We start from the raw sequence: 24276 nt of genomic DNA on the forward strand, positions 1-24276 counted from the left end.
CTTTCTCTCTCAATTTTTGCTACAGCGTTTAGGGACGCACGAGTGGGATGCTTTGTTTGAAGATCTACCATCTGAGCATTAGCTTCAGGGAATGCAACAAATTCTGTCAAACCAGATTAGAACAGAATATCAGATGACTAAACTTTGAAACGGAGCTCTCTTGCTGCGTAATAATAGATGCAAATGTATTTAAATGGAAAGAAACTAGATTCCATTCTCCATCCACAATACCTATTTCATAGTTTAGTGGGTGTACAGTATGCATTTTAGTTTACAGTACTCCCTTTAGTCGAGCAAGGGATTGCTGTTATTCTGTGTGAGGGTGTAATCAGATAATAGTTCTGAAAGGAAATGTAACTGACATTATAACACACCGTGCCATCTCAGTGTTTGGTTAGAGCGGTTAAACAGACGTTTACAAGCTTTACCTTGTTCAACGTACTACTATGCACAATTCAAGATGCACAGGCACCACACAGAGTTTAAAGGAGGATCTTAAGGCATTACATCCTCACATTTCTTTGTAGAAATGTACTCAGATTGTGCACCTGGCTCCCTATGGAGGCTCTTCAAGCCCCTAAACAATGAAATACCACCTACCGGCCTGGCTGCTCTGTTGAGCCCAAAATAGCTTTTTGGAATAGGAATAGAGCAAACAAACATGGAGAGAGGGACAGATGTGGAGAAGAGCCAGATTGAGGAGAGGGCGACTTGGATGGGACTGTAATGACTAATGTGCTGATTATTGTGCTCCAGTATCGGATCATACAACGTCTCACGTAAATGATTATGAACTCACAGGGAGTTCGGCCGATGGAAGGTCAACAGCCTTGCTGCAGAGAGACAAGAAGGCAATGGGGTGGCCGTGCCCTTTGACCCCGACTTTATCCATAACATCAGGCTTCTGGGGAGAAGGCCGAGCCTGCAGAAAATTACTGACACCATCATCAAGAAATACGGGACTCATTTCCTGCTCTCTGCCACTCTGGGAGGTAAGAAAACTATGGTAACACGTTATTTTAGGGTTTCTTAACTAGTTGCTTATTAGCATGCATATTACTCGAATATTAGCCATTTATTATTACTAATTAAGCACATATTAATGCCTTATTCTACATGACCTTTTTCTACATCCCTAATCCTACCCAATCCCTAAACTACCTTACTAACTATTAATAAGCAGCAAATTAGGAATGTATTGAGGGAAAAGTCATAGTTAATAGTGAATAAGTGTTCCCTATTCTAAAGTGTTACCAAAACTATATTACGTGTGAGCTAGTTATTATCCCTGCAAAATAGATTTTCATTCTTGCCTTGTTTCTGAGTTGCAAGAACATCTTTATATAGTCTCTGTAGAAGCTGACGTGACATTATGCATTATTGAACACTGGGGTTAGTGTTGTCAAATGGACATGATACTCATAACTTCAGTTCCTGGATTAACTTAGTAGGTCAAATATTCATATTCGTTTGATTTATTAATGTACATTTCATCGGTGCATGTTATTCCAAAGAAAAAAGGCTTGTCTTTGTAATCTGTCTTTAAAAATTACGTTTATTGTCAATTATTGTCAATAATATTATTAATATACTAAAACAAACTAACTTGACAATCAAAATATATTTTTTCTTCAATAACTATAGTTTCTATTGAAGAAAATAAAGTTATTGCCACTTCTGAAATCACACAATGAATTGTCATTAATTAATACTTATTAATTAATTAACTATATCAAAACACTTTATGTCTGTTAATAATATATTATAGTTAATAAATGTATTTATAGTTATGATTCTGTTAATATTATGTTATACGGGGGGGGTGTCTTCAGGTCTAATTTGCTGTTCCCTTTCAGTCGGTCACTCTGAAAATTTTCAAAAAGTTAGTAGGGGTTTGAGAAAAGAGGAGGGGGTGGTGGTTTACAATTCTTATTATGGGGAGATAATTGAGAGAAATGAGATTCTAAGTGTAATCCAAAGAAATAATTAAATAAATAATGGGAAATTGTTGATTGAATTGGGTGAGAGCAAAGGAGTGCAGTGCCTGAGTGTGAAAATGATTAATTGAATTTTTTGCAGCCCGACCTCATCACATATTACTTTCACTGCTGCATACGGATAACGAAAAATACATTTGCATTTACACTTTCATTTAAATGTAGTCAAAATCCATTCCAGATCACCTCAAAATGTGTCTGCAGTGATCCGATCACATTTTTTAATGTGGTGAAGTGTGATCTGATCATGACACAGTCACAGAAAATGCATGTTAATGCTGGGTGTACATGGAACCATTCTGCTTTGGCTAACGTTCTGGTGACGTATCAAGGAACCTTTTCCGCTTTTCACTGTCCAATCAGTTTCCCATGTGTAAAAAAAAAAAGACCCTCCCAGTTTTTCTCCCTGAATAATCTGTTTCACTCATAAAAATACGTCAATACGAAATTGATTGCGACTGCCTTGTCAGTTTCAATAGGCAAGATGAAAAGTGTGGACAGGTACATCTCTGTTTGTTTAGCTGCTTTTCAGCTCTGAGAACTCATCTTCATTTGTAGATATATTGGAGAGCAGCAGTCTCTCGGTTCTCTATAGTCCTTTATACCTTGCCTGCCGAGAGACTGTTTACAGTATACACCTCTTCAAAAGAGACATTCTCAGCCATCAATATCTTGCTCCATAAATAAACTGCTTTATACCATGACTGAGGCTGAAAGTGGAGAACATATGAAGGTCTGGCTAATGCTCCACAGGACACCTTTTGACTCTAACATTTTTTTCTTAGGCATTTATTCTCTCCAAACAAACCCAACAGCTGAGTCAATTGATTTTCATTGGATTCCTCTCACTCGGAGATGAAGATACTCTCATCTGTACCATGCGTGTAATGAGAGCTGACGTGTCAGATGGGGAAGAGCTGCATGGCTTTGTGGGCCCCCGACGGGCCGAGACGGGGCGAGCTCATGCTGTAGATGATTAGGGTTGATTAGCTTCTCCAGCTGAGATGATCATTTTTGTCTGGCTTTTGATCAGGCGAGGAGTCCTTGACCATTTTCGTGGACAAAAGCAAGCTTAGCAGAGGTCAGCAGAGTGGCGGTGCCTCCAATGCTACAGCCGGTTCGCTGACCCTCGAAGCCCTCCACCAACTAGCAGCATCCTATTTCATCGACAGAGACAGCACGCTCCGTAAGCTCCATCACCTCCAGATCGCCTCCACCGCCATTAAGGTATGACCCCCATGCTACGACCAGGTTTGAAATGTGATGGCAGCGGTAAATAAATGCAAAAATCAATTTTGCTTCTATGTAGTAAATAGGGCTGGGCGATGCATTGCATATTAGGGATATTATCACAATATCTTTGCTCATGATATAAAATGTGGAAATATCATATATATCGCAATAACTTTTTGCTTATAAATAAAAAAAAGTCAATTCCACCCCCTTTTTCGACCATCATAGCCGATAGGTGGCTGCTATCAAAAATGTATTCGCTTTCTAAGCTTTCTATTATAACCTATGCACAATTTGAAAAAATATTTTATTTTTCAAGCTACTAACAACACACTGCAAATTTTCTGGACTGACAAGTGTATTTAAATGCAGGATTGCATTTGAAAATGTAATGATTGACATTGCTAACCATGGCAATAAACTGTACCAAAAACTTGATAATGTACGTCAAAATATATCTATGCTTAAAGTCTTGTGTGAGTGTAAATGCAAACGAATAGACCTGACACTTGTTTATGGTGGCCGGGAGAGCTCAACACTGAAACTGAAGAAAACACATGCAAAAAGGAAAACACCAGCAAATTAAAAAAGGTATAAAAAATATATAGGTATATATATTTTAATCAGTTTGAAAAACACAAATACTCACAAGGCAACACGCTGCAAATACCAACAATGCAACCAAATACAGAAAACTGCTGTAAATAGCACAGACTACAACAAAAAAGAATATTCATACCATCAATCTGCAATTTTGACTTGGTTTTAACTATTAATGAAGCATTATGGAATTTATTGATGTAGAAATAAACAAAAAACTCACAGTTCATCGACAACTCCATGGATGAGTAGACATTGAACAATAAGCATGTCCCAGCCAGGTTCATCACTTGTTAGGGTCCCCTATAAACATTTCCATTTTATCTATGCAATTCGCAGCATGTTTCTGTATTTGGTTGTTTTTTCTGAGTATTTCCAGTGTGTTTCTGTATTTGGTTGTGTTGTGTGTATTTGCAGTCCATTTCTGTTTTTTTTTTGTTTTTTTTTACATTGTGAGTATTTGCAGCACGTTTCTGTATTTGTTTGCATATTTGCAGCATGTTTCTGTATATTTTTTGGTGTTGTGAGTATTTGCAGCATGTTTCTGTATTTGTTTGCACTGTAAGTATTTGCAGCATGTTTCTGTATTTTATTTATTTATTTATTTTGCATTGTGAGTATTTGCAGCATGTTTCTGTATTTTATTCTTGACCATTTTCGTGGACAAAAGCAAGCTTAGCAGAGGTCAGCAGAGTGGCGGTGCCTCCAATGCTACAGCCGGTTCGCTGACCCTCGAAGCCCTCCACCAACTAGCAGCATCCTATTTCATCGACAGAGACAGCACGCTCCGTAAGCTCCATCACCTCCAGATCGCCTCCACCGCCATTAAGGTATGACCCCCATGCTACGACCAGGTTTGAAATGTGATGGCAGCGGTAAATAAATGCAAAAATCAATTTTGCTTCTATGTAGTAAATAGGGCTGGGCGATGCATTGCATATTAGGGATATTATCACAATATCTTTGCTCATGATATAAAATGTGGAAATATCATATATATCGCAATAACTTTTTGCTTATAAATAAAAAAAAGTCAATTCCACCCCCTTTTTCGACCATCATAGCCGATAGGTGGCTGCTATCAAAAATGTATTCGCTTTCTAAGCTTTCTATTATAACCTATGCACAATTTGAAAAAATATTTTATTTTTCAAGCTACTAACAACACACTGCAAATTTTCTGGACTGACAAGTGTATTTAAATGCAGGATTGCATTTGAAAATGTAATGATTGACATTGCTAACCATGGCAATAAACTGTACCAAAAACTTGATAATGTACGTCAAAATATATCTATGCTTAAAGTCTTGTGTGAGTGTAAATGCAAACGAATAGACCTGACACTTGTTTATGGTGGCCGGGAGAGCTCAACACTCTGAAACTGAAGAAAACACATGCAAAAAGGAAAACACCAGCAAATTAAAAAAGGTATAAAAAATATATAGGTATATATATTTTAATCAGTTTGAAAAACACAAATACTCACAAGGCAACACGCTGCAAATACCAACAATGCAACCAAATACAGAAAACTGCTGTAAATAGCACAGACTACAACAAAAAAGAATATTCATACCATCAATCTGCAATTTTGACTTGGTTTTAACTATTAATGAAGCATTATGGAATTTATTGATGTAGAAATAAACAAAAAACTCACAGTTCATCGACAACTCCATGGATGAGTAGACATTGAACAATAAGCATGTCCCAGCCAGGTTCATCACTTGTTAGGGTCCCCTATAAACATTTCCATTTTATCTATGCAATTCGCAGCATGTTTCTGTATTTGGTTGTTTTTTCTGAGTATTTCCAGTGTGTTTCTGTATTTGGTTGTGTTGTGTGTATTTGCAGTCCATTTCTGTTTTTTTTTTGTTTTTTTTTACATTGTGAGTATTTGCAGCACGTTTCTGTATTTGTTTGCATATTTGCAGCATGTTTCTGTATATTTTTTGGTGTTGTGAGTATTTGCAGCATGTTTCTGTATTTTATTTATTTATTTATTTTGCATTGTGAGTATTTGCAGCATGCTTCTGTATTTGCTTACGCTGTATTTGCAGTGAATGTGTGTTTTTTGTTTTGCATCCTGAGTATTTGCAGCATGCTTCTGTATTTATTTTGTGTTGTGAGTATTTGCAGTGCATTTCTGTTTGTCTTTTTTTTTTTTTTTGCGCTGTGAGTATTTGGTTGCGTTGTGAGTATTTGCAACACATTTCTTTTTTTTTTCGTTTTCATTTTTGTGTGTGTGTGTTGTGAGTATTTGCAGCATGTTTTTGTATTTGATTGCATTAAGTATTTTCAGTGTGTTTCTGTTTTTGGTTGCGTTGTAAGTATTTCCAGCACATGTGTTGTCAAATTGATGAAGATGTTTTTTTTAATTACTAGTGTGTTTTTTTTTTTTTTTGCATGTGTTTTTTTCAGTCACAGCGTGCTGAGCTTTCTTGGCCACCATAATTGTTCTTTAATATGTATTTCTTTGTTCTTCACGTGTTTCTTTGTTCTTCAAAGAGCTTGCTTTGGCAGCCACAACTTCTTGTAGGAATTTTTTAAAAATAATTGTAATATATTTTAATATTTCATATGTTATCTTTCTTATATCGCTCAGCCCTAGTAGCATATCAATTACACACAATCCTAATCAGATAATATTAAATAATAAAATTTGGAACAATACACACAACTTCTTTTTCCATGCTCTTGTGAATCATGAGAAATATGTGTTTAGTCAAGCCGGAGGTTACATTTTCTCATAATGAAATCATCCTGGGTTTAAATCCCCCATTAGTACATTACATTAATAGTACATTATCTTTTCATAATCATATGAATCATATATCTAAAATATATCAAAGGAACAGGGTCTGATTTAGCTTCATTTTAATTAGTGCTCTTACTGATTGACTAACTTGACATCAAATCAGAGGTGGACTTGCCTTTTTGGCAGCTTTGATTAATACCTAATCATGCGTTAGCTGTAGGTAATTATGAGCCAGATTTACTAACAGCTTGCACCAGTGTAAACCCACTTTTGGCATTAAAAAACTATATACTGTCAGGAATTAGGGATGAAAAGGCACGGACTGTATAGCATTTGCATTAGTAGGAGTTTCCCTTTTAGACGGAGGAGAGTATTTAAATAAATCAACGTAATTTACTAAGGTTTGTGCTAGTCCGTTTACTGGTACGGTATTTGGGTCATTATTTAATGCCCAAAAATGTCTTAACCCATTCTGTGTTTGACATGGCTGCGATAGGTTTTCATTTGCTCTTCTCTTGGTAGACTGCATTGGACATTATGGAAATGATCTGAATGTTTTTTCATTTGCGCATTATCAGTAGATCAACTTTTAAATTAAAAACAGTTTGTAACTTCATTCTTAACATGTAAAGATGCGGCTCCGCAGTTTCAGTTCATTCTGCAATTGCCTCACGTGGATATTTAGACCTTTCTGACAGAAAATCAATCACCCCAAGAATGGGAGCCTCAATTTTCTTTTTCTTTTTTTCTTCTTGTCTTCATCAGAACTTAAGTCCTGATGTAATAGATATCTCTGTGGTGAAGGTATAATAAAACATTATTTCACAGAATTTTCTTATCATTCTTATTATAACATAAGTCTAGGAGGTTTTACTTGAATCAACAGACCATTTTATCGTAATACCGTGTACTTTTAAAATGGATAGTTTATTCATTACCCATTATCCAAGTGAGTAAGGGAGCAATTAAAAATGAAAACCACTGAACAATGTTCAAACACGGCTTTTCTTTCCCTGAATGCACACTCATAATCTTTCTTTGTTTTCCCTGTAGTAAATGAATGGATAACTGTGATAACAGGGATTTGTTTTCCCTCATGCTTAACCAGTATATCATTATATCTACAGCTACATTTAACATTATTAATGATTCTGTATTTCTAGCACGTTGTATATGGTGAATGTTCCACTGATATGCCAACAGGAGCCTGGTGGGGAACCAAAAGTGTTGTTTTTTTATGAATCGGTTCCATTTAATTTAAATACCATTGCAGTCTCTTTCCTGAATGAACAACGAAAAAGTTGGTTCTTTAAAGGGGTCATATGTTGTTGCTAAAAAGAACATTATTTTGTGTATTTGGTGTAATGCAATGTGTTTATGCGGTTTAAGGTTAAAAAAACATTATTTTCCACATAATGTACATTATTGTTTCTCCTCTATGCCCTGCCTTTCTGAAACGCGTCGATTTTTACAAAGCTCATCGTTCTGAAAAGCGAGGTGTGCTGTGATTGGCCAGCTATCCAGTGCGTTGTGATTGGCCGAATACCTCAAGCGTGTGACGGAAATGTTACGCCCCTTACCATACTGTAGTAGTTTCGCTTTCACAATGAAACACACAGCGGCTTGAGTGAGCGGCGCCCGGCGGATTCGATGAAGGAGGCTTGCGGCAACCACATGCAGGGCCGCATTAACCATTGGGCTAGGCGGGGCTGAAGCCCCGGGGCCCGGATTTATGCACCAAGAGCTTGTAACACTCCAAAGAGAAAGGAAAAATTGAAATCGCATCATATGACCCCTTTAAAGTAAATCAAAAGCATACAGTGCAACCAGTGTGGTCTGTTTCCCAAAAGAATGATACTTATAATTTGGTTCTTTTAAATGAACCAAAAACACAGCACAACATTGTAGTCCGTTTTCCAAATGAAGGACTCTTACAATTCAGTTCTTGTGGGTGAATCAAAAACATACTGTACAGTGCAACCAGTGATTCTTGATCAAATGACTTTTTTGAATTGGTTCTTTTAAGTAAATCAAATACACAGCGCATCCAGTGTAGTCCACACATTCTCGAACGAGAATGAGTCGGTTCTTTTAGTGAATCAAACACATACAGCTCAGCTGAAGGGTTAGTTCACCCAAAAATTCTGTCATGATTTATTCACCCTCAAAATGTTCCATAGCTGTAAGAGTTTCTTTCATCTGTTAAACATAAAATAGGGCCCAAATTATTTTTAATTATTCTGGATTATAATATTCCATAATATTTAATGGTTATATTACATTTTATTAGTCAAAAACTGCATGTCTAATTAACTGAAATCATGAAACTTACAATATTTAACAGTAATTTATTAAAAGTTTTTTAAAAAATTAAATTTTTAAAGCCCTATGAAATGTTTTTTTTTCCTCAAATTCAGTTTTATTTTTACCAAATTCTGTTTTCCATTAATTTACCAGAAATCCCTTACTCTGCCTTTAAGGCCACATATTGGCATTTGAATTGTTCAATCAATCAACCAATCATTATTAAAAGAATAATAAAAGAACCAGAACTGTAATTATTAAATTCCTCGTTTCTACAAAACCGTGTTGCAATTCAGAGAAAATGTTTCTCATTAAATCCTGCGAAAGTCTCTAAATTGGAATCCAAGTCAAGTCTCAAATCACCATTTTTGCAACTTAAGACACAGAAAAAACAGGAATGATATGCAATGTGAATTTATGTTAGGTTCATACGTGCAAACGCCTTCCTCTTGAATACAATTATTACCGCCTCAGAGGTGAGTTCATTATTCAACGTGCAGTTATCAGCAGCATAACCTCGCGCCTGCGGCGTTCGTGATAGACTCCACACTGATCTCATTTGCTCAGGCTTTGTTTAAAGCGCCAAGCATAGCCTTTTAAATATAAATCCATGCTTAAACCACTCAAGTGCTTCAGATATGAATGACCCAAGGTTTCCTTTGAAAAAGCAGCGGCTTAATCCCAGGCTGCAGTTTTCCATCCGAACTCGGCCCTGCCACATTCAGTCATTCGCAATCTCACTCAGGCAAACCGTTTTGGGGTCTGAGCCCGTTCGCTAAGAGGATCCCGGGCTAAGTTGCTATTAATGAGGACAAAGCGCCTGTCGGTATTAGTCGCAACATGCATCACGGTGATGGATCAGCCTGGCTCATCCATTTACATTCCTTTCTGCATTGACTAATTCAACTCATTAGTTGCATCTAGCATGAAGTGAGCTCTGAGGCAAGAAAACAGATGTATGGAAGATGCATTGTAAGGTTAGCCGAGGTGTTAAATGGAGCTCGTTGGATGATTCTTCAATGTTAGTCTTATGGATGAGCAGGTGAGGGAGGACGCTATTCGAAAGGTGTTCGAGAGCATAAATTAGAGGTTTGATTATGATGCACTGCTGCCGAATCTCTCGGCCTCATTAGTTTAGCTGGGTCTTCGGTAGAGTCGCAGATGGCATCAGTAACTGACCTCATCTGTGCTTTGAACAATTATCTGTCTCTACACTAATTAATGGTCTTAAATGTGTTTAGAAGAATGTGTGCAATAATAGTTTTATAATGTTATATGTTATTCATTAAGAGTATTGATTCTCTTATCAGGTGGAGATTCTTGCTGTTTGAATTAGCTTTTCATTTGAACACGGACAGTAAAAGTGGGGGTGAAATACTCGAGTGTTTGGAGAGAGACATTAAGCACAGTCGCATTATTCACAGTTTTTTACTCTTCAGTAAAGCGGAAGAGAGAAGGCCAAAGTACATTAACCTTCACATGAACTCACAATGCTTCTTTCTGGCACCTAAATTAAATTTGACCACAGGATGCCATCGTTTAGATAGCAGAAATCAGTTTTCACTACTAAAGTGTCTCTAAGTTCACCGGGAAAGATTTGTTTTGGTGTTGTTTTGCCAGTGTCTGGCCATATGTTGTCATCTAGTGTTAATCAGTGCTTTTAAAGGATCAGTTCACACAAAAATGAAAATTCTGAATAAATTAATACATTTGTATATATGATATCTTTGACCCTGTATCTTACATAATTTAATAAAATTTACAACTGCATGCAATTCGTATAAGCAATTTATTTTATTTATGTACAATTTATTTTATTTATTAAAAAAAAAAATAATGATTTAGATATTGTAGATATTGGTATAGTTTTTAAACAGAAAGTAGACTGAGCGAAAATAATTAATGCTCACATATAAAATATTAATGTTATATGAAATATATGATATAAAATAAATGTATATTATATAAAAGTAATATATTAAAGAAGTCCGTTCAACACTCTAAGTCTGCAATACTCACAAAGTCTTTGATCATCTCCATCCTGAACAATAAACCTGTCTGTTTGATTCTAACTCACCTGTGTATCGAGTCTGACTTCCCGTTACAATTGTAGGCCTACCTCATATATACTATAGTCAACATAATATATGTATGCATGTCTACTGTGTATATTTATTATTTATATATACACACACATACAGTATATATTTTGAAATTATTTCCATTTATATATTTATATTCTTATATTTTATATTATATATAAATATATTTAATATATAAACATAACATATTTTCTTAAATATATACATGCATGTGTTTGTATTTATATGTACATAATAAATATACACAGTGCACACATATAATGTAAACAAAAACTTTTATTTTGGATGCGATTAATCGCAATTAATCAACACCCCCATCCTCTCCGACCTGGTAATCAAGAATATAACTGTCAGTATCCTCTTGAAGTCCGTTCAACACTCTAAGTCTGCAATACTCACAAAGTCTTTGATCATCTCCATCCTGAACAATAAACCTGTCTGTTTGATTCTAACTCACCTGTGTATCGAGTCTGACTTCCCGTTACAGTACACACATATAATGTAAACAAAAACTTTTATTTTGGATGTGATTAATCGTTTGACAGCACTAATATATAAACATAACATATTTTTCTTAAATATATACATGCATGTGTTTGTATTTAATTTGCAATTAATCGTTTGACAGCACCAATTAAGTATGTTATCATCCAATGTCAATCAGTGGTTTGAAAGGAACTCTTCACACACACAAAAAAAATTATTTGCACCCTTATATTGTTCCAAGGTCAGTGATGTGACACTTTAGTAGCTATATTAATAAGAGTCATTTAAAAAAAATGATATTATATTTCAAAATACATTAAAATGAAATTTATACATGCAGTGACTTCAGTGAAATGTTCTATGATACAGAAAAAAAAACAAAATGATATCATCATCATTTATCCATCATGATAAGTCAAGTCTCAGAAATATCAAATAATTTTACCTTTTTATGACCTTTTTACCTTAGGCACAGTTAGTTCACAATGTTAAAATCCCCTTAAAAAGTAAAATTAATTAATAATTTATTTGAAAATTAATAATTCATAATTATAAAATAAAAAAGTTACTTTTTTAATAATTACTAGTATGTGGACACTTACATAAATTCAGGGTGTACACAAATATCGCATTAAATGTACTGTATATATATATATATGTTTTTGGCCTTTGCAGGGACAATGAGCTGGCTCAGACCTCAGAGAGAATTTTTAGGATTTAATGAATCTCCCTCCAGCAGCATTAACAGATGCGTAAGAGCCTTCTGCGGGTGTAATGAAGTTGTGATTTTTCTCTCTCTGTCTCTCTCACACTCTGCTGATTCTTGCCCTTGACTTCATGTCGTTTCAATACTTTGTATAGCTTTTTTTCATAAATGATGAACTACCGAAGCTTTTGAATTACATTGTTGGATAAAATCCATAGTGTTATATGCCACAGCAGAATACAGAGATGAACAGTGCTCGCTGGGCTGCACAAAGATGCAAAGATAATAAAAATGTTAATTAAATACAGTGATGTTAACCTAATTAGTTTCATGATAAATTAGGACCAGATGCAACCAACTCTTGCATCATTACACAAACAGAAGTAGGCCTGCATAGTTGTTGTTGCTGTTGCAAAGGTAAAAAGTGCTGATTTTGTGGATTTATTTTTTCTTTTCTAAACTTTTCAAAATAAAGTGATTTAGATAATGTTTAAAAATAGGCAAGTGTAGCAAGATTATTAGGGCAATGTTAGAAAATAGGAAATATTGGGGAAAATTCAATTTCCAGTGCTGAAAAAGTCAAAAACGTCAAAGTAAAAAAAATATATATATATAAATAAATAAATAAATAAAAATCCTGTCATGCAAAGCAGAATTTACAGCATTACTCCATTCTTCGGTGTCACATGATCCTTCAGAAATCATTCTAATATGCTGATTTATTCCTTCAGAAATCATTCTAATATGCTGATTTATTATCAATGTTGGAATCAGTTGTGCTGCTTTTTACTTTTTTCAGGATTCTTTGATAAATAAAAAGCTAAAAGACCAGCATTTATTCAAAATATAAATCTTTTGTAATAATATACACTACCGTTCAAATGTTTGGGGTCAGTACACATTTTTCTTTCTTTTTTTTCTTCTTTTTTTTAAACTTTACTTTAACTTTGCTTTACTTTTTATATTTAGAAATGATATGTTACATTGATATCTATCTATCTATCTATCTATCTATCTTCTTTTTTAAACTTTACTTTAACTTTGCTTTACTTTTTATATTTAGCAAGGATATGTTACATTGATATCTATCTATCTATCTATCTATCTATCTATCTATCTATCTATCTATCTATCTATCTGTCTCTGTCTGTCTGTCTGTCTGTCTGTCTGTCTATCATCTATTTATACATACACATACATACACAGTATGTAGATTGATAGATAGATAAGTACACACACACATACACACACACACAGAAAATAGTTATTTTTAAATAGTAATATTTTTGTGGAAACCAAGACACATGTTTTCCAGGATTCTTTGATGAATAGAAAGCATTTATTTAAAACAGAAATTTTGTTACAATGTAAGTCTGTAAATGTAAATGTTTTGTCATATGATCAATTTAATGTATCCTTGCTAAATAAAATGATTCATTTCTTGATATAAAATTACAAAAAGCATTATGTGTGTGTGTGTGTGTGTGTGTGTGTGTCTGGGTGTAACACTGTAAAAAATATTTTTCGATTGTTTTACAAGAAAATACTATTTAAATTAATTTCTACTTCAAATTTTCATTTAAAAAATCAGCGTTAATTTATTTTTATTTTTATTTTTTATTTTTTTTGCAAAGTTAACCAGCCATTTCTGAGTGAAAATTGTTTCTACACTAAATTAAAATAGCTTGTTGTGAGGAAATTATATTTCAATAAGTTGCGGATATTCATCAGCCAAAAGGTGTAGGATCCCTGGTGCTGATCATTTAGATGGTTACATTGAAAAGCACTCACCCACTGATCAGATGTGTTTGATATTTACAAGTCACTTCAATTAACTTATTAGACAAAGACAATAATTGCTTTTGTCTCTCTCTTTCCAGGTAACAGAGACCAGGACAGGCCCTTTGGGCTGCAGTAACTATGACAACCTCGACTCTGTCAGCTCCGTTCTGGTTCACAGCCACGAGAACAAAGTTCAGTTGCAAGGTAAAGACAATCCCACACTTCCTCTCAAAACACTTCCTCTCGTCCTGACGCTGATTCTAAAGTGTTTTCCAGAGGTCGTGCTTGTGTGATGAGCCGTGGTATAGCTACACGATCAAAGCCTTGATGCCGCCGTTGTCTAATTAGCCTGCTAATTATACACAAATCTTGATTGTTGATAGTTGACTGTGCTTGCTAATGAGATTAAAGGATTTAGCAACTGACAAGAATAAGGCCGTACTGGAAAAGTGGAGGCATGTGTGGTCTACCTCACACTTCCGTCTTTCTCCTTCCAGGACTTCAGGCTATCCTGCCTAGTTATTTAAGGAGCAACTTTGTTCAGGCGGCCTTAGGCTACATAGGCTGCAATGCTGAAGGCCAATTTGTGTGCAAAGACGATGACTGCTGGTGCCAGTGCGGTAAGGAGTTTCCCCAGTGTAACTGCCCTGAGGCTGATATCCGTTCCCAGGAAAACTACCTGGAGCGCATGAGGGAGGCCTGGAGGCAGGAGAACCAGGAATTTCAAGACTCAGGTGCCAAAACTTCTTGTGTTTCTCTTTTTCTCATGGGACATTATCGTCCCCATTAGGCTGCTAGCTTGCTTAACTAACCTAACCATCAAGACTTGGTCAACCAACTTAAATGTGTCCATTTTCTTATGTAAGGGGTTTATTTGGCACTATTGACCAGCTGACTGTACATTATTCTGTTTATTGCATATCTAAAAGTGTTGTTATTGTTAACTACTAAAATATTATAAAATCATTCATTTTTAATGAAGAGTAGAAATGTTGCTTTGGCAACTGATTAAAATTAAGTACATTTAAGTACATTTAAGTTACTGAAAATTATTTACAAATTAATCATTCATATAATGAAAATAATTTAAAAGCTAAACATAAACGGGTTAAGAATTACAACAGCACAAACAAAAATGACTAAAAATCAAACTGAAATTTTAATAAAAATTAAAATGAAAACAAAATAGAAGAACTAAAGCTAATTTAAAATATTAATAATAATATTATAACAGTATATAGATAATACTAAAATAGCACTGATGGCTACTCATGAAAATAAATAAATATTGATTTTATTGATGTTGAATCATTTATAAATGTAAATATTTATATGAATTATTTGTCAATTATACATTTATTTTTTTATAATTTCACCTGTTATCTTTAGGTTCGCTAGGAAAAACGTAATCGGCCTACACTAAAATAAATACATAAATAAACAAACAAACAGTTGTAGAAACAATTTACTCAACTATTGCTAGTAATTTCACAAACAATTACAAAAACAGCAAGCAGCACATTTAATTAAACGTGAAATTTGTAAGTGAAAAACTAAAATCATTTTTTCTTGTAAAACATACTCCAGTAATAGTTCGATTTTCAACTTCGAAAAGTATTTTTTGCAGTGTAGCAACAAGACAAACAATATATTACAGTAGCCTTCTGAGGTCATTTTCACTATTGTCAATAATTGAGACGCAAAATGGCGCCGTTTGTACGAAACTAAAGAGAGCTAGTTGGTTTCATGATCTGTATGACCGTATTGACCAATCAAAATCAAGTATTCCAGAAAGCCATGTAATAAACAATAATAATGTAAAAATTAGCCAAATCATCATCTTGTGCACTTTGACAGTACTCAGTTAATCGCAGATTACGTGTGGCAATTATACGATCAGCTCAAACCCGAAATTACTTTCTCACACAAACTCACGGACACAGAATGTCAACAAACAACATGGAGGAAGAGCTTGTAGGTGATTTGGAAGAGAAAAGAGTCGGGAAAAGAGTCAAATAATGGTGCGTTCAAGTCATGTCGGATAGATCGTATTTACGAGTTGAACGCACATGAACGCCACCACAAAGTCGTTATTACGAGTGGGAAACTCGCAATTTTCTTTAAGCCCCGAGTTTCCGAGTTGGGGGTGTGTCAATGACAAACATGGCGGAATCGATGGATGCAACGTCTGCAGTTGACGGTAAATTTTTGTTTAAATTGATAGTTTAGTTGTCCTATAACTTGTTACGCAGCTAGTTAATGAAATCCAAGTAAAAAAATGCTATCATTTTTGCACCTATAGGTGAAAAATCTTTTGATGTTGCATATTGCATTTAGCTAACAGCTTTTTTTAATCTCTGTATTTTAGCATTTGTTGATGCTGAAAATCAGTTATACTGGGATCCTAGTCTAAAAAAAAATATTAAAAACGCAAAACACACCTGATGCAAATTCTTTGCTCTTCATTTTCTATAAGCAGAGTTAACAGACCCTGTTGTATTTTCTTGTAATATTAAAAGAAGGTACACCGCCATCTTGCCGACTAAACTGACTTGAACGCACCTGACTTGATTGATTGATTGGTTGGTTGGTTGGTTGATTGATTGATTTTTTTCTTCACTTTTTTCATGGCTCTTCCTGCATTTCGTGCTCACAGAGGGGAACTCTGTTGCTCTGAACTCTGGCTGCTCACACATATAAGTGTATTGGTTTTGTCTTTACTCCACACCATTGCAGCTACAGTACATATGTGATATTTTGTCCTAAATATCTGTGGTTTCACATTACCGTGGGTGCTAATAGCTGTGCTGTGTGGGAGATGCTATTTGCACCTGGGTACAAATAGACACTTTGTATTTAAAAATAATTGTTGCCATGTGCAAATTGTGTTCATAATAGTTTGACAAAATATCCACATGCATTATGAAAAACATTTTTTTTTTTAAAAATAAGTCTTCACTTTGGAATAGCATTAACATATGAATGCAAGAACAAAACACAGAGGACACTCATACGTTTTAAAAAATATTTGTGTGGACTGGGTCCAAGATTTGTTGCAGTATCTTCGATGGCTGGGATCTGCTTTTTGTTGCTGTCTTGTAGTATGTGAAAAAAGTTCATTACCAATAGCAAACAGATAATAATAATAATAATAATAATAATAATAAAGTTTCGTTTATATAGTGCCTTTGCATAGCTCAAGGACACTTTACAATTGAGATAAAGCAGGGACATTATCAACAATTGAAGAGTACAAACTAACAATATAATAGTACAAGAACAATACACAGACAAAAGTAAGGCAAACCAGTATGATAATAAACACTGAAGAAATGGTAACTTAAAATGGCAATATCTAAATTAAAAACATTATTTATTGCTCAATGAACCTAACAGTGTTGGGGAAAGTTACTTTTAAAAGTAATGCATTACAATATTGCGTTACTCCCTAAAAAAGTAACTAATTACAATGCATTACCCCCAACACTGGAACCTAAATTTATAGCAACACAACTCAATTTTATGGGTTAAATTGGGCAGAAATTCTTTTTAAATTAACAATTGAAAGTTACCAAATTTTACAATGAAATTATGACTTGAATAAATTAAAGATAAATATTTTCTAATGGTACTTAATACTCTCATTTTCACAAACTGTGAATATACTGTATATTACAACTTTAACCTTCAACTAAATTTTTAGAATTAGAAATTATCTTTACTCATTTTGAGCACAAAGTATGTGCTTTCTGTAAGTGTAATTTTATATTATTATATTATATTATATTATATTATAATGTGTCATCACTGTATTACAGTATTTCGTCAGAATGTTTGACAGAAGCACCCTGTCCAGACCATGTTATATAGGACATAAACAGTTAGTATTTGTCTACCTTGAAACCAATTGTGTTCGATGTATGCTAATGCTAATTCTAGTATTCATAGTATCGTTATTTTACTGACAACTACCTTTTGAAAATCTTCGCAAAAATGCTGTGTTAATTCAGATCTACGATTTTTCGTCAGATGAGTTCCAGAGCTTCATGGGTAAGCTACCAAGACAGAGCGCCCTAAATTCATCAAGAATCCAGCAATTGTGGAGGACAGACAGTGCTCTACAGCAACGCTACAGGCAGCTAGAGAGTCGCGTTAGCCTCCTGCTCTCCAAGACCCGACGAACTGCTAACAAGCTCTTCAGCCTCAGCAAGAGATGCCGCACACAGCCCAAAATAGTGTCTCTAAGGGAGAGGTAAAACATATTTATAGGCACACATTAAACCCGTGAATCCAAATTTTGTGTTGTATAATTATGCAAGCTATGCAAATGAATCTGCAAAGTTTTAGTCTATAAGGAATTCTCAATGTTTGTGCGTAAAAATGTGGATTTGGATTTGAGTTGAAATTGTACGTGTTTCCATTCAATCTCTTAGGACAGAAATATCACAAATAAGATTTCTTTAATATCTCAGTTATTTTTTTAGACAGTGATGAAATTAAAAGGACAGCAATTGGAGAATGATGACCGAATTCATTCAAACCCGCATGACTTATTTTCTTCTGTGGAACAGAATTAAATGAAATGGTAACACTTTATTTTAAGGTCCAATTCTCGCTATTAACAAACCATCAACTACGACATTTGCCTCAATAAACTCCTAATTTGCTGCTTATTAAAAGTTAGTAAGGTAGTTGTTAACTTTAGGCATTGGGTAGAATTAGAGATGCGGAGTATAGTAATGCAGAATATGTGCTTTATAACTAATAAACAGCTAATATATTAATAATAGGCATGCTAATAAGCAATTAGTTAATAGTGAGAATCGGTCCATTAAAGGCAGGGTATGTGATTTTTCAAAAACACTTTAGAAAACTGATTCGGGCCGAATAGCAAAACAAACTTGTAGCCAATCAGCAATAAGGGGCGTGTCTACTCGTGATGTGGAGGAGAGAGCTTTCAGTGCATGGGACGGACATTAGCCGAGCCGAGCGACAGAAAGATAGAGATGGCGGATAAAAAACAAAAGAAGAAAACGTCTGCGGAACGATAAGGCAAGAAGTAGGACCCGTGTAAATATCGGATCAGCTTTCCAGCGCTGGAGAGAACTCAAGGAGCGGAGGCCTGCGATTGGACGCCGAGGTTGCTTTGTTTCTTCTCAATAGGTGAGTAACACCGTGTCTACAACAGCTAAAGTCTGCCTACACTGGACGCGATCAAACGACCGTTGAAAACCATTTGAAATTTGTGTCAGCACGTCATAAATAGAACCCGGCAGCAGTTTTCTGTCGGGGATTTGTTGCGCCGCGCCGCTCACGTCCGTAGACACGGTGTAACATTGGTTTTGCTTTGTTTCACAGAACTAATCGTTGCCTGGGTTGCGTACGTATATGTGGGGCGGAGCTATCAAAATAGGGGCAAGACCCTTTTGGGGTAGGGGCGTGTTTGTTTTGGTGATTTCAAATATCAACATTGGCTACCAGAAATCACTTACTCTGCCTTTAATAGTGAGAATTGGTCGCTATACTAAAGTGTTAAATAATTAAACACTTAACATGCAATAATACATTTTAACACTATTGAGCAAATATTGATTTTTACTGTATTACTGTTTTGTCTTTCATTCTTTTTTGTTGTAAATCATGATATGAATCATTAATTGATAACTATCTAGTTTTAGTGCGATGTTAAAAAAAACATGCATTTAGCTTTAGGAATATATAGGGAATTGCTACAGGCAACTTTATCTCATTTACTATTCTCTGTTAAAATGTTTTGGAATGATTTTTATTATATAATGCATTATATAAATACATTTGAATTGAAAATGTTTCTCTTCAGTTTCATACATCTACCTCATAGTGGGCAGAAAAAGACACTGTGAAGTCCAAATATTTTAATATTTTTTTCAGCTTTTCAACAATGGCAATAAAAAAGTCAATTATTTAATTTTGCAAACAATATTTGTCTTTATATTGTGTTATTGTTTATTTTTTCTTTATACATGAAGATAAATAGCTGCATTGTAGGAAAGGAGTTCATCAAATTAGCAGTCTTTGTCCTTGGCAAGTTTTAAAACCAACAATTGTGCCTATTATTATTTAATATGTTGATGATACATAAATTAAACAGAACTAAAATCTCTATTAAGTCTTTTGAGCTTTGAAAGGGTAACCTCTGAGCAATGCAGTTGTCCTCTGGGATTGTGAAAACACTTCGATGATTATTACACTACTGGATTTTGATTTGAAAGCGCTATTGTTTAGCCAAGCCTGATCTCCAAGCGAGTAAAAAAGACTAATGACTAATCTATTGTTTAACCACCCACTACAGCCTCTGAGGCTATTGCTGCACTAATGGATTACTTTTACCCTAGCAGCGCTTTCAAAGGCAGATATTAGCAGAGCTCAAGGTTAGAAACCAATTCGTTCTGTTGCTTAAACAAAGCTGTTTATTGACAATCACCGTTTGTTGCGAATCATTGCCTAATGATCTCCGCAATTATTACAAGCTATAAAATCCCATTTTGTCTTGTTTCCTCAATCTTTTATTGTTGGTTTTCACAGGCCGCTGAGCTACTGGCTACAGTTCACCCTGTCCATCCTGTACTGCAGTGAGAATAACCAACTGGGATTTTACGCAGAGGAATTACGGACTTGCGCCTGTCCGTTCGAGAGCCCCTCGTGCCAGGGCGTCGTCCCGTGCGAGGTGGGCGACGGTCACCGTTGTGCCTCCTGCTCAGTGGACAACCGCACCCGCTGCTCCAGCTGCAACACAGGTTACATTCTCAGTCATGGAGTTTGTAAAAACGCCGTACCCAACCCTACAGACCACTACCTGGGCTTTGAGACCGACCTACAAGACCTGGAGCTACGCTACTTACTGCAACACCGGGACAGCCGCATCACGACGCACGCCATCTTCGTCAGCAACGACGTTCGCCTCAACATCTGGTTCGACCCGTCTTGGAGAAAGAGGATGCTGCTTACGCTGAAGAGCAACAAGTTCAAATCCAGCCGCGTCCATATGCTCCTGGGCATCTCGCTGCAGATCTGCATGACCAAGAACTCCACCCTGGAGCCTGCGCTGTCTGTCTACGTCAACCCTTTTGGCGGCAGCCATTCGGAAAGCTGGACCATGCCCATCAATCAGAATGGCTACCCGGACTGGGAAAAGACCAAGCTGGACATTCCTTTGGATTGCTTCAACTGGACCTTGACTCTAGGCAACCGGTGGAAGAGCTTTTTTGAGACTGTTCACTTCTACCTGAGGAGCCGCATTCGGACCGAGTCCTCTCAGGGGAACGATACGGTCTACTTCGAGCCGCTGGAAGCTACGGATGCCTCTCAGAACTCTGGATACATGAAGATCAACAGCATGCAGCTGTTCGGTTACAGTATGCACTTTGACCCCGAGGCTATCCAGGATCTGATCCTACAGTTGGACTATCCATACACTCAGGGATCTCAGGACTCTGCTCTGCTGCAGCTGATGGAGATCCGATATCGGGTCAATAGACTGTCTCCTCCTGGACCACTGCCATTAGATCTGTTCTCCTGCCTACTTCGACATAGGCTCAAACTCTCCAGCTCCGAGGTACAGAGAATACTCACCACACTCCAGACTTTTAGTGCCAAACAGCCGTTCTACAAAGAGTACGAAGCTGCGAAACTTTGTAGTTAGAAAGCAAACCAATTTATTTTTGCCATTGATGTTTTGCTTTACTCGCTGAGAAGTTCATTTAACTGAAAATTATTTTATGAGGGGGGGTCACTGTTGTTGCTGTTTGATATGAAGTCATTACTGTTACATATTTGATGTCTTTGGTTCAAATGGTAGTTCAGATGAAACAACGTTTTGCACAATTTTATCAATTCTGCCATGTTTGAATTAAATAAAATAGGCAAAAAAGACCTAGTTTAAAAACCAAGCTTTTTTGTTATGTTTTTGCAGCATACTGATTGCAGTTGGCTGGATCTCAACCATGCAATGGAACATTTGAAGTATGCGTTTAACAAAAAGCAGAAAACTTTCCATTCGCTCATTATTTAGAAAAGTGAAAAGTCATATTTCAGCCCAAAATAAAAGTAATCAATCCATCCATACATACATACATACATGCATGCATATATTATACACTACCGTTAAAAATTGGCAGAATGTCTTTTATTCAGCAAGGATGCAATAAATTGGTCAGTAAAGGTATTTATAATGTCACAAATGTTTTCTGTATTAATAAAATGCTGTTAGAATGATTTCTGAAGGATCATGTGACACTGAAGACTGAAAATTTAGCTGTGCATCACAATTTGTAAATTTAATTTTAAAATATATTCAAATAGTAAACAGTTGTTTTAAATTGTAATAAAATTTCACAATATTACCATTTTACTATATTTTTGTTCAAACAAATGCAGCGTAGGTGAGTATAAGAGACTTCTTTAAAAAAAAAAAAAGTCTTACAGAGCCCAAACTTTTGAATGGTGTATATATAATGCTTTGTTGTTGTTGCCATTTTTATTACTCTCAGTGGGGATTTGCATTAGAGTCTTATTGTTCTGTGTATAATGTTTTTTTTTCTTCTGTTTTTATTAGTTATATGTATATGTGTATATATATATATATATATATATATAAGGTTATTAACTGAAGATGAAATGTGACCTGAACATGTTTTGGTCACCCAATTTAAAAAAAAAATTTTTTTTTAGTTTAAAATATTGTATGTGAGTGCAGGAAATATATTTTAAATCCAGGGCTAGACATTTTTAAAGAGAATACTGAAGTACCACATTGAACATTTCCATTGGCACTGACAGCAGAGGTGCTGCTATCCCTTCAAATGTGTCATTCCAATCGAAATCAGGTTGGATTGCATAAAGACATCATGTGAAACAGACAAACTACACAGGATGTTCAAATGAACTTGCTAAAATACATAAATATGTATTGATCTGTCAATGAAGAGGATGGGTCTTTAGCAACATTCAAAGACTCCTTTTAAATTTCACGTCAAAAACAGACTTGCTTCTGAAACATCAATCACATGGCCATTAATAAACATTATTTCCTGCCTGATTCACATGTCATACATTTCCAACTCATCCTTCAACGTTCCATCACACCTCAACGTGCGAAGAGGCTCTTAACAACCCCTAAAGACGGACGGCATATGGTCTCCTCCTACTTTCTTTGTGGCAGATTTAGTGCCCTAAATGCACGGTTCTCAAGAGACGAGCGCTGGCACTTATCGGCAGGCGAATAACGATGAGGAGAGTGACCTCCCTCAGTCCTCTGCTCCGTCATCGCTCCCGGTGTGATGGATGAGCACTGAGGAGATGGAGACGTGCGGCGCTCGAAAGGCTGGCACCCTGGACAGAGTCCATTATCTGCGATCCCTCTCCACGGCGGCAGGAGTCTGTTCCAAGCGTGTGAGCTATTTACCTCGGTTGCTGGGGTTCAGATGAATTTGTTTTTGAATCCGCAAAGCCATCTGCTGCTCCAGAGTGCTGCGTCGTGATTGACAGCAGCATTGTGAAGTAAATTTCCTCATGTTTCAGACAAGCGTGACTGGCGAGGTGTTGCCACATAAGGTGACCAGATTTCCAGCGTGTCAGTGCGGTTTACTGTGGGTAAAAGCAGAAAAGTGATGGCATGCTAAAATGCTGGAAGAAAACATGAAAGTGCAGCAGTCTGAGGAGGTGGGCCGCAAGTCTGATCTGATAGGGTCACGGACAGCAGGGAAAGAACACCGTCTACAAATAATAAATATCTCCTTGTTGATGTCAAAGGCTGTGCACCCAATCAAGCTCTATGGTATTTTGCCACACATTCATCTATCATTCGGTAGAAGCTATAGTCAAATTAGGCTGATGTCAACATGGATGGCTGGTGTGATGTCCTCATTATCAAAAACCACATTTACACAACAACAATATACAAAACATTTTCAAAAGCTTGCGCTTTAAAATCTATTTTCAAAAGTTTGCATTTTCAGGCCCCCAAAATGCTGTTAACATATATATGAAAGGCCAAAGTGCATAAAAAGTTTTCAGTTTTTAGTTGATAACAGTCTTGTGTACATTGCCCCTTAAACAACATAAGGTAAAAGACAATTATCAGCCTGAATACATTAAAGAAGTTACATTAAATCGTTTTTGCTACAATATGTTTTGGGCTGCTTATTATTGGCATTATTGGTAACTCTTTTAAAGTCTTTATAATAAAGGTATTCAAAATGTATGTTGTAATGCATTATATCTTTTCATAAATAATTGTAACCAAAGTTAAAATGCATTGTAATATTTCA

At 35.7% G+C, this 24276-nt stretch overlaps 1 protein-coding gene across 1 annotated transcript in view; it reads left to right on the forward strand.

Annotated features, from left to right (window-relative positions):
* The window catches only part of LOC107715511 (BMP/retinoic acid-inducible neural-specific protein 3-like), a 27559-nt gene extending 5830 nt beyond the window's left edge, over nucleotides 1-21729 (forward strand). Inside the window, exons 3-8 of the mRNA XM_016521663.1 lie at nucleotides 802-992; nucleotides 3031-3224; nucleotides 14068-14173; nucleotides 14467-14703; nucleotides 17999-18221; nucleotides 20534-21729. Coding sequence (XP_016377149.1) covers nucleotides 802-992; nucleotides 3031-3224; nucleotides 14068-14173; nucleotides 14467-14703; nucleotides 17999-18221; nucleotides 20534-21650 — 2068 coding nt within the window. The 3' untranslated portion in view covers nucleotides 21651-21729. The remainder of the gene's footprint in view (nucleotides 1-801; nucleotides 993-3030; nucleotides 3225-14067; nucleotides 14174-14466; nucleotides 14704-17998; nucleotides 18222-20533) is intronic.
* The last annotated feature ends 2547 nt before the right edge of the window (nucleotides 21730-24276 follow it).

Source organism: Sinocyclocheilus rhinocerous, unplaced genomic scaffold (assembly GCF_001515625.1).
Source record: "Sinocyclocheilus rhinocerous isolate Xijiao unplaced genomic scaffold, SAMN03320098_v1.1 scaffold510, whole genome shotgun sequence".
In the NCBI taxonomy this organism is placed as follows: Eukaryota; Metazoa; Chordata; class Actinopteri; order Cypriniformes; family Cyprinidae; genus Sinocyclocheilus; species Sinocyclocheilus rhinocerous.